General features: G+C 44.8%; 1 protein-coding gene across 1 annotated transcript in view; it reads right to left on the reverse strand.

Annotated features, from left to right (window-relative positions):
* The window catches only part of LOC126259316 (titin homolog), a 951,541-nt gene that overhangs the window by 58,012 nt on the left and 881,170 nt on the right, over positions 1-12,359 (reverse strand). Inside the window, exon 43 of the mRNA XM_049955994.1 lies at positions 4,107-4,261. Coding sequence (XP_049811951.1) covers positions 4,107-4,261 — 155 coding nt within the window. The remainder of the gene's footprint in view (positions 1-4,106; positions 4,262-12,359) is intronic.

Consider the following 12,359-nt stretch of genomic DNA (forward strand, 5'->3'; position numbering starts at 1 on the left):
ACAATTAAAGGGAACAGCCATGGGTACCAGGATGGCCCCTTCGTACGCCAACCTATTCATGGGTTGCTTAGAGGAAGCCTTCTTGGTTACCCAGGCCTGCCAACCCAAAGTTTGGTACAGATTTATTGATGACATCTTCATGATCTGGACTCACAGTGAAGAAGAACTCCAGAATTTCCTCTCCAACCTCAACTCCTTTGGTTCCATCAGATTCACCTGGTCCTACTCCAAATCCCATGCCACTTTCCTTGATGTTGACCTCCACCTGTCCAATGGCCAGCTTCACACGTCCGTCCACATCAAACGCACCAACAAGCAACAGTACCTCCATTACGACAGCTGCCACCCATTCCACATCAAACGGTCCCTTCCCTACAGCCTAGGTCTTCGTGGCAAACGAATCTGCTCCAGTCCGGAATCCCTGAAGCATTACACCAACAACCTGACAACAGCTTTCGCATCCCGCAACTACCCTCCCGACCTGGTACAGAAGCAAATAACCAGAGCCACTTCCTCATCCTCTCAAACCTAGAACCTCCCACAGAAGAACCACAAAAGTGCCCCACTTGTGACAGGATACTTTCCGCGACTGGATCAGATTCTGAATGTGGCTCTCCAGCAGGGATACGACTTCCTCAAATCCTGCCCTGAAATGAGATCCATCCTTCATGAAATCCTCCCCACTCCACCAAGAGTGTCTTTCCGCCATCCACCTAACCTTCGTAACCTCTTAGTTCATCCCTATGAAATCCCCAAACAACCTTCCCTAACCTAACCTAACCTAACCTAACCTAACCTAACCTAACCTAACCTAACCCCTACCCTCTGGCTCCTACCCTTGTAACTGCCCCCGGTGTAAAACCTGTCCCATGCACCCTCCCACCACCACCTACTCCAGTCCTGTAACCTGGAGGGTGTACACGATCAAAGGCAGAGCCACGTGTGAAAGCACTCACGTGATCTACCAACTGACCTGCCTACACTGTGACGCATTCTATGTGGGAATGACCAGCAACAAACTGTCCATTCACATGAATGGACACAGGCAGACAGTGTTTGTTGGTAATGAGGATCACCCTGTGGCTAAACATGCCTTGGTGCACGGCCAGCACATCTTGGCACAGTGTTACACCGTCCGGGTTATCTGGATACTTCCCACTAACACCAACCTATCCAAACTCCGGAGATGGGAACTTGCCCTTCAATATATCCTCTCTTCCCGTTATCCACCAGGCCTCAATCTCTGCTAATTTCAAGTTGCTGCCACTCATACCTCACCTGTCATTCAACAACATCTTTGCCTCTGCACTTCTGCCTCGACTGACATCTCTGCCCAAACTCTTTGTCTTTAAATATGTCTGCTTGTGTCTGTATATGTGTGGATGGATATTTGTGTGTGTGCGCGAATGTATACCCGTCCTTTTTTCCCCCTAAGGTAAGTCTTTCCGCTCCCAGGATTGGAATGACTCCTTACCCTCTCCCTTAAAACCCACATCGTTTCGTCTTTCCCTCTCCTTCCCTCTTTCCTGATGAGGCAACAGTTTGTTGCGAAAGCTTGAATTTTGTGTGTATGTTTGTGTTTGTTTGTGTGTCTGTCGACCTGCCAGCACTTTCATTTGGTAAGTCACATCATCTTTGTTTTTAGATATATTTTTCCTACGTGGAATGTTTCCCTCTATTATAACCATATCAAAAAAAAATACTGACATAGACTTTCCTCAATTAGCACACTGTGTAGGTACCCAGGGTTATTTAAGTTGTCTACTTGCTGGAAGTGACAGTGAACAAATGGAAACACATGAAAAATGCACACCGGTCATTCAGTGGACTCTCTTCAAACCAAGATTTGTGTAAATACAATGCTGGCAAATGAAGAGGAGGTAGAAGAAGGTTATCTATAAGAAGTTCTGACAATGAAAAGGCAGGAATAACAGTAATGCTAGATGCTCTGTCACATGAAAGATACTACTCCAATATGTGATTCTTCGCAGGAAAACCGTACCAAATGGAAAACTGCCAGCATGACTGATCGTTAAATGCAAAGTAAAGGTACAAATGACAAATGATGTGATGCTAGATTTGGTGGAGGTTGTTTGTAACAAGATAACAGGCTGTAGTAGACTCTTTACAAGAACATCACAAGAGAATACATATATTGTGAAGCAGTAGTCAAAATTGACTAACTCCTAACACAGAATGTAAATACTTTAGGAGTAAAAGAGACCACACATGTTACACACAAAAGAGAATGGTAATCTGCTGGCTTTCAGAAAAAATCCTTTGTTGAACTAGAGTACACACACACACACACACACACAAACACGTACAAGCACACGCACACGCACACACCTGTGTCCGTACATTCAAGCAGCAATACAGCAACACAAGTGTCTGCATGCAATAGTGTTCTCATTCATTCCTAAAGTAATTACATTCTGACAGAACTTTTCTTACTATACTGCAATTCTTAAACAGATGTCTACAAGGTGATCATGGGTGAGCATCACTTTTTTTTTTTTTTTTTTTTTTTTTTTTTTTACCATGCATTTTGAGCAATGAAAACTTTCTTTCTTGAAGATGAGTCATTCCAGAACTTTATTCCAAAGGACATTATTCAATAAAAATAACCAAAATACTTTAACTTGCAGATTTGTCCCTCTCCCAAAATTTGCAGTGATTCAAAGCTCAAATGTGGATGATCTGAGTTGTTTTACGATTTCAAGAAGGAGTTTTATCAGGCACAGAAATTCTTTGGTAGGTTCTGAAATTTTAAAAAAAGACAGAGACAGTGACCTAATGGAAATAAAATTAGCAAATGTTTATGCTCAGCATGAATTCATACCAATGAAGAGTGTATTGCATGAGATGTAATTGTGGGGAGGGCTGGGTGGAATCTTGTGCCAATATGATAATGCACCTGCTCACAGGGTGGTCAAAAAAAACAATAATTTCATAAACAGTCACAATTACAAACATGTACTATACATTTTACAGCCAAGGTACATAATTTCTTTTCCTTCCTCTTTCAAAATGGAAAAGACACATTCAGTATCAAGTGTTTTTAATCCACAATGTGGTTTTGTCAGCCTAAGATGTATTTACAAACAATGTTCCCAATGTGACATGTCGAGACTTTAAGGCGTGGTTTTACAGGGTGAATTGATGCTTAAAATTTGAAGAAGAATGCTAAATATCAGCTGTCAAGATAGGTTTCTGGAAAAGGAGAAGTTTTCATTACTTACTGAAAAAATCAAAATTGCCGGTTATGTGAATTTTCTGGGGTAGGAAGCTGGATCTATTGAACAATAGCATTTCTTGAAATATTTCTCTTTTTTAGGAACTGAATATGTGTAAGTCTTATTTAAGTAGGAATGCAGGCGAGATGATCAGTCACTTTCTACCTAAAACTATTATAGAAAGTTAAGATCGATTCGCAGTTATGTTTGGGGGAAGGGAAGTGTATTTTCAAAAAGCAAACTTATGCTTTTGCTCAACATGCGATGACACTTCTTTTTCAGTGCCAGTATTGAATCATGCACTGTGCCACAGCATGCAGCTGTTGTGGAATTGTATGAGACTATGTCCCTGGGATCCTTATATCACTGATCTTAAGTGTTTAATAACTTGTTAAATGCTTACAGAACATTATCTGATTGTGTCAGATAGGTAGTAGGTGCTGTGGTGTTTCTAAGCCTACTTATGAACTACCTTCTATATTGAATTTGGCACACTGCTGAAAGCCATTTCAACACATAATACACACTCAGTCTTGACAGCCTTGTTAAAAACTGCCGGTAAAGAACTGTTTTAAAATAAGTGTGTATATGAGAGAAAAAGCCAAAAATAGGTGAACAGAGAGAGAGCTGGTATTTTGAGAGTCTGATATAAAAGATGAAGTAGAAATATTTCTTATCAGAATGAAGTATAATTTCATTACTACGATTATGAAATCACTGAAGCATACAGTGAGAATTATATCAAACAACCACTAGTTTCTTTAATGCCTGATATTTCAGCTGCTTCCTGGTGATGTTCACTTTATTAAGCGTTATCCTTCATCTTTCTGATTTCTCAGATAGGAGAACTAATTGACATTTTGTACATACCTGTGTTTCCGATTGAATGATGTCTTCAAATATAACATTTTTGACCACTTCAGTAGTTGGTTCAGGCTGATAAACAACAAAGTCTGCGATGCATTGTGCCTCACCTCCAGAATTTTTTGCCTTGACTGTGTATTTACCAGAATAAGGTAGTGACACTGTAACAAGAAAACACTGATTAAGTCCCTTATGAAACAGTTCCCACTTGTGACTTTATCCTTTGCTAACAATATGTGATTTAAATGAATAAAACATGAACACTTCAGCTGTGATCCCTCATGACCATGACCATGAAAGGATCAACTAGCATTCAGGATAGTGAAAGCTTCTAAATCCTTTATCAGACTGAATAAAGACTGACTGAATGACCACAGCATGTTGTAAAATGTGAGAACATTCCGGCAGCGTTGCAAGTGGTCTCCATCCAACACAATTATGACCTGTCTAGTCCAGTGCCACTATATTGTGCTGTCTCTCGCTACCCCTATTATGACATAGCAAGGTATCAGAAAAATTGTCTTGATTGGAAAGGGGTAGGGGAAGATTAATTTGCTATTTTACTCCCATCATACTGTTATAACGTCAAGTTTAACAAATATATTTCAGAACGACACAACACATAAAAGTCACAGAGTAAGTTGACAAGCAAGACATGTGTACACATTAGCATTTGAATAAGCACTGAGTCCCAGCCTAGCGGCCGCTGCTCGGCTGGCCGCTTAGGTGGCGCAGCTGCTGCATGGCTGGCAGACAGCGCTGCACGTAGAGGACACGCGTAATTGCGCGGAGGCACTTTGAATAATCGGCGAGTCACAACACTTTTCCCGCCCTTTGAAATTGCTGCACTGGTCTTGATGGAGGTGTCCTGGAGATGGCTAACGTCCATAGGCATTGTTTGACTTGCCGTAAAGTGTCAAGGAGGAGGCTTCCCGTACGGACGGAAGTGTCCCCGATGATAACGGGTCGAGATGACAGGAGACGTAGGGGTCGAATCTGCTGGGGCCCCCTGCACCAATCTGCCCATTGCGTCAAGTCCAGTTGATATGACAGGAGACATGGGCGATGTATCGGCGTCCGTTGGAGGAGGAGGCGAGTAGATTTGCTCTGACAGAGGATGGTCATCTGGTTCCTGCATGGGCACGTCTCCTGGTGGCGTCCGTTCTTGTGCTGGCATCGCGATGACGGTGAGAGGGCTGCGTTGTGAGTATTGAGAGATGCCAAGGTCCCGAGCATCAGGTAGAGCCGAAGGTGGTGTAGCGGCAGTCAGAACAGGCGTTGCCGGCACACGAGGCCAAAGCTGGTCCGAATGACGCACTGCAACACCCGTGTCAGTCTGGATTTCATACAGGCGGCTGCCACGGTGTCGTAAGATGCGGCCCAGGCTCCATTTTGGCTGCCTGCCATATCCCCGTACCCAGACGAGGTCGTCGGCGGTGAACCGGCCAAGTGAAGGCACCCGCAGCCGTGAGGTGGAAGGCCGCAGAAGATGAAGTAGCGTGCGGGGCTGTCGGCCATGTAAGAGCTCAGCCGGGCTGTGGTCGCCCATGGGGGTGAAACGGTAAGACGCCAGAAACTGAAGAAGCACATCATCAGCAACAGAAGAAGTCAGAAGTTTCCGCATCTGAGCCTTAAATGTGCGGACCAGTCGTTCAGCCTCACCGTTGGATTGTGGATGGAACGGCGGGGCCGTGACATGCGTAACGCCGTGACAAGCACAAAAATCCGCAAATTTGGAAGAAGCAAATTGCGGACCATTATCAGTAACAAGAGTAGAGGGGAGGCCTTTCAAAGAAAAAATGCGGGCGAGAGCACCGGTGGTTGCCGCGGTGGTAGGCGACGTGCAATGGACAATGAAAGGAAAGTTAGAGTAGGCGTCAATTACGAGGAGCCAATAAGTACCTAAAAAGGGTCCCGCAAAGTCATCATGAATGCGCTCCCAGGGCTTCTCAGGCGAAGGTCACGGTGACAAAGATGACTTCGGGGCAGCGGCCTGTGACGCACATGGGCCACAGGCAGCGACCATGTGTGCTATTTCAGAGTCGATGCCAGGCCAGTACACATGATGGCGCGCCAGAGATTTTGTGCGAGACACACCCCAGTGCCCTTGGTGAAGGAGGCGCAAGACCGAAGCACGCAAAGACGCAGGTACCACAACACGCGGCGAAGCATTGTCAGTGGAAAGGAGGATAACACCATCCCTAGCCGTGAGGCGGTAGCGCAAAGCGTAGTAGTTCCGCAACAGATCAGAAGTCTTAGTGGACGGGCGATCTGGCCAACCCTTCTGAATACAGCGTAAAACCCGGGAGAGGGTAGGGTCAGAACCCGTAGCAGCCACCAGCCTGTCCCCAGTGATGGGGAACCCGTCCACAACCCGCTGCTCGGCAACATCCAGGTGGAAACACAAAAGTTCGTCCCTATCGAATGCCTGATCAGGACCCATGGGAAGGTGAGACAGAGCATCAGCATTTGCATGTTGAGCCGTTGGCCGGAAATGAATCTCATAATTGAAACGAGACAAGTAAAGAGCCCAACACTGGAGGTGGAGTGCGGCCTTGTCGGGAAGTGACGATGGATGAAACAAGGAAACAAGTGGTTTGTGATCCGTAACAAGATGAAATTTTGAGCTATAGAGAAAAACACCAAACTTATGAAGAGCATAAATAATGGCCAAAGCTTCTTTTTCAATTTGAGAATACTTTTGTTGGGCATCCGTGAGCGTTTTGGAGGCATAAGCAATGGGTTGTTCCGAACCATCAGAAAAACGGTGCGCAAGGACTGCACCGACCCCGTATTGAGAGGCGTCTGTGGCAAGAACAAGATGTTGGCCAGGTCAATAAGTAGCCAGGCACGGGGCCTGTTTCAGCATAGACTTCAGTTTCTGGAAAGCCGCATCGCATGACGCAGACCAGTGAAAAGGCACGTTTTTATGCAACAGGCGATGCAACGGCTGAGCCACCAAACCCACAGACGGTAAAAACTTGTGATAGTATGCTATTTTCCCCAAGAAGGCCTACAGTTCCTTAACAGACGTAGGGCGAGGAAGGGCATCGATCGCAGCGACAGTTTGCTGAAGTGGATGAATACCATGCCGAGAGAGTTGAAACCCCAAGTACGTCATAGATGCCTGAAAAAATTGTGATTTCTGAAGATTACACTTAAGACCGGCAGTCTGTAAGACATGAAAAAGTGTGCGGAGATTTTGAAGATGTTCTTCAGTGGTGGAGCCAGTGGCAACAATGTCGTCCATGTAATTGATACACCCAGGGACAGGGAGCAATAATTGTTCCAAGAATCGCTGAAAGAGAGCAGGGGCGCTAGCAACCCCGAAGGGAAGCATTGGTATTGATAGAGGCCGAAAGGTGTGTTATGGACCAGAAACTGCCGGGAAGCAGCGTCGAGAGGAAGTTGACGATAAGCTTCTGACAGGTCAATTTTAGAAAAATACTGGCCTCCAGCAAGTTTAGTGAACAGTTCTTCAGGACGGGGCATAGGGTAAGTGTCGATGAGGCATTGAGCATTTACAGTGGCTTTGAAATCGCCAGAGACGAATATCACCATTTGGCTTAGCAACGACAACGACAGGAGAGGACCACTCACTGGAAGTGACAGGAAGCAAGACCCCTGAAGTAGTGAGACGATCCAACTCCCGTTTTGCCCGATCACGAAGGGCCACAGGAATGGGCCGAGCCCCAAAAAACCTAGGCCGGGCAGTGGGTTTGAGCGTGATATGAGCTTCAAAGTCGTTTGCACGGCCTAACCCAGGAGAAAAAAGGGACGAAAATGTCATCAACAAGGAATCCAGTTAAGCATAAGGAATAGCATCAGAGACAATTTTGACAGAGTCATCTATGGAGAACCCAAAAACGCGAAAGGCATATAAACCAAAAAGATTTTCTGCATTGCTCTGGTCGACCACAAATATGGGATCAGTGCGAACGACAGATTTGTAAGATACCTCAGCATTAAACTGTCCCAAGAGAGAAATCTTCTGTTTATTGTATGTCCGTAATTGCCGAGTGACAGGTGACAGGAGTGGAGAACCCAACTGAAGATACGTCTGAGAATTAATTATAGTGGCAGCAGAACCGGTATCCACTTGCATGCAAACATCTCGACCAAGTATTTGGACAGTGAGGAATAACTTCCCTGAAAGAGAAAAAGTGCAATTGACAAACAACACAGAATCAGAATCAGCGTCATGTTCATGAACATCATCATGTATGCGGTCGGATTTGCAAACGGAAGACACATGACCTTTCTTTTTGCAATTGTGACACACAGCCCAAGGTTGGGGACAATCCTCGCGTGAATGTTTCGTAAAACACCGCGGATGTGAAGGAAGTTGCCGGGGGTTTCGCTGCAGTTTCTTAGCGGGTTGTTTACGGCTAGGCTGAGGCTGCGCGTGGGAGCGGACTGCGGCCACGTCGGCCGGCGGGGATGTGCCGCATGCGTCGTCAACAGCGCACAGAGGTTGTATTTCCCCAACATCACCCCATGCCTCTATTTGCACCCCAGTGGCGCGAGAAATTTCAAAAGACTGTGCAATGGAGAGAACTTCATCTAGAGTCGGATTCGTCAACTGAAGGGCACATTGCCGAACTTCTTTGTCGGGTGCCGACCGGATAATAGCATCCCGTACCATGGAATCGGCATAGGATTCTTTGTGAATGTCAGTAACAAATTGACACTTTCGACTGAGGCCGTGAAGTTCAGCTGCCCAAGCGCGATAGGATTGATGTGGCTGTTTTTGAAAACAATAAAAAGCAACACGAGAGGCTACCACACGCGTTTGCTTTTGAAAATAGACAGACATAAGTGAGCACATTTCAGCAAGGGGCAAAGATGCAGGATCCTTCAAAGGAGCCAATTGCGAGAACAACCGATACATTTGAGGTGAAATCCAGGAAAGGAACAGAGACTTACATGGTTGTTCGTCCGTGACATGAAATGTCAAGAAGTGCTGTCAAAGACGTTTTTCATAATCAGACCAGTCTTCCGCTGTCTCGTCGTAAGGAGGAAAAGGAGGTACAGCCAACAACGAGAAACACCCCGCATTTGACGCTGCGACAAAATCGTGAATCGCCGCTGTTAGAAGCGTTTGCTGTTCAAGGAGATTTTGCAATAGTTGCTCGACAGTAGCCATGGAACCCTGTGGGTCAATGGTGAAAAGGAAAAATCCACTACCTCGTCGCCAATTGTTATAACGTCAAGTTTAACAAATATATTTCAGAACAACACAACACATATAAGTCACAGAGTAAGTTGACAAGCAAGACATGTGTACATGTTAGCATTCGAATGAGCACTGAGTCCCAGTCTAGCGACCGCTGCTCGGCTGGCCGCTTAGGTGACGCAGCTGCTGCATGGCTGGCAGACAGCGCCGCACGTAGAGGACGCGCGTAATTGCGCGGCGGCATTTTGAATGATCGGTGAGTCACAACACATACAATAATAATACAAGTTTTATGGCTCTGTTTCATGTTATAATAGGGGCCTGGAGAACCATTACAATATAGAGAGATGTAATGATACAGAACTACATATATAAATCCTTACCCTCATTCAAGTCACACGGAAAAGTTACTTCAATGTTTTAACACTTTAGAATATGCTCTGAGTTTTAAGCCTAGTACAATGATGTGGGTCTTTACTGTGGGACTGCCCCGATTCAATGCCTCAAATCTGTTCAGGGACAGCCCCAGAACCAAGAGTATTCTCCACACTACAAGGGAGCCTATGCAGGCCCTCAGTTTCAATTTTACTTCTGAAATAAATGAAAATGGAAAAGATGGTGGATATAAAAGCTATTCATTGCTACCAGTGAACCATGCCATGATCCCTTGGATACATTAAAACTGGAAGATGGCAGTGGGATTGTGAATCTTTTAAAGATAACACTAGTGATTTTGAACACCTTCCACAAACGGTTGGATGCGAGATCAGTAAACAAAATATGAAATTAGAATTTTGATTTGAATATTATGCAAAGAATAAATTGCTACTCACCATATAGTGAAGCTGTTGAGTCACAGATAGGCACAACAAAAGGACTGCTAAACAAGTAAGCTTTTACACAAAAGGCCTTCTTCTGAATTGAATTTATTCAGAAGAAGGCTTTTTTCCCAAAAGCTTACTTGTTTAGCAGTCTTTCTGTTGTGCCTGTCTGCGACTCAACATCTTCACTGTATGTGACTGTAGGCTTTCCCGGCGTAAACTATTGATGAAGGTTTCTCGGGTCTCCAGCCGGGTGGTAGCATTGATATCTCGCGACGTTTCGGGGAGTGTCATACTACCCATCTTCTGGCGAAGTGTCGAGATTCGCGGAGAGCGGGCTATTTATATGCGCAGTCACCCCCCTCCACTAGACCTCAGGTGGCTGCGGTGGACCAGCGGCGTGGGCGCGGTGGTGGGGATGGCGGTCGCCCCCGGCAACTATACTCGGTGTAAGCATTCTGTTTGCGTCAGCGGCGGAGGACATTGACGGGCGCGCTCCCGACGGATTGCCGCTATCGCCGGGTTCCATGCTGTGCTGAGTTGGTATCCCTCGTCTCTATTGACCAGATTCTCGTGAATCCTTATTTCTATGGATTCTTTGATCACGCTTTCCCAAAAGCCAGATGCTCGGCACAGTACCTTCGTGTTTTCGAAGTTGAAGGTGTGTTCTTTTGGGAAAGCATGATCAAGAATCCATAGAAATAAGGATTCACAAGAATCTGGTCAATAGAGACGTGGGATACCAACTCAGCGCAGCATGGAACCCGGTGATAGCGGCAATCCGTCGGGAGCGCGCCCGTCAATGTCCTCCGCCGCTGACGCAAACAGAATGCTTACACCGAGATCCGAACGCGGCCACCGGGGGCGACTGACATCCCCACCACCGCACGCATGCCGCTGGTCCACCGCAGCCACCCGAGGTCTAGTGGAGGGGGGTGACCGCGCATATAAATAGCCCGCTCTCCGCGAATCTCGACACTTCGCCAGAAGATGGGTAGTATGACACTTCCCGAAACGTCGCGAGATATCAACGCTACCACCCGGCTGGAGACCCGAGAAACCTTCATCAATCTTCACTATATGTTGAATAGCAATCTATCCTTTTCATAACACTGTCATTCCAGCCTGGATTTTCCATCGTGTGCTAGAATATTGCTTTCACCAGTCTTGAGGCTTACAGTGGAGATTCTTTTACAAGTCTCACATATACTTTCAAGATTTATAAACAAAGTATATCTTTATTTGTCCCAGAAGAATGTGAAGCCATCATAAGTGTTTTGAATGCATACATCAAGGTAAGTGGAAAATTTCTCATATTTTTTCTAACATAGATTTGAAATTGCATTATTTATTATTTATACATTGTAGGTATGTAATTGTAGTGAAGCATGATGTATAAGAAACACACAATAATGGAACAGAACAATAGTAAATTATGTAACATAATAAGTATTGGACAAATTTTTAAACATGAGTGTGTCATATGCGAACCAAGAACATTTTTTAGGAGAAGTACCACTCTTCCTGGTTTTGCCTAATTTCCAGGATTCCCACCAAATTGGCTTTGCAACGTGGGACTTTCTTCTCCGTTTCCACTACTGAAATGCCAAACTTTTCTGACAAATATTTTAATGTCTGTCCTTATTTGTTGTGCTTTCTGTTTTCAATGTGTGTAATATGCCACAAGCAGCTGTTCATTTGAAGATCTTCAATTAGTTTCAAAATAGTTTCAGTCATTCACATGTTGGAAAATATAAAGCACAACCACGTTAGTTGATACAGTGGCATTGACAACTATGTGCAAGGCTGGGCCAAACTTCCTCTGAATATGCCCACACTTGCAATGCTGCACAACACTATTTCAGAGAATCTGCTTTCGATGGGACTCAAATTCTGTAACACTTTAGACCTGCAATACACCCTGGAAACATGAGAACATGTTGCAGGGCTGAATCACAGCAGTGCCGATTCTGATTTTATTCAGACATCTAACAATCAATCCTGATGTGGGCTAAGCTTTAAACTATTTTGAAATCCAGTATTTCATATGCATTGATTTGTGATTTAATTTCCAGGTAAACTGGGACGAGTAGATGACAGTACATTACAATGACAATTGAAGTCTACCCAAAACAAAAAACATTGACAGTTAAATTATGACAATAAGAATCTTAGGAAGTTCAACCTATCTCAAAGAAAGACTACAAGCATATAACCTACAACTACTTGAAATATATTACAAGTTGCTGAAGAGTGTCATTT

The sequence above is a fragment of the Schistocerca nitens genome, chromosome 5 (assembly GCF_023898315.1).
Source record: "Schistocerca nitens isolate TAMUIC-IGC-003100 chromosome 5, iqSchNite1.1, whole genome shotgun sequence".
Taxonomy (NCBI): domain Eukaryota; kingdom Metazoa; phylum Arthropoda; class Insecta; order Orthoptera; family Acrididae; genus Schistocerca; species Schistocerca nitens.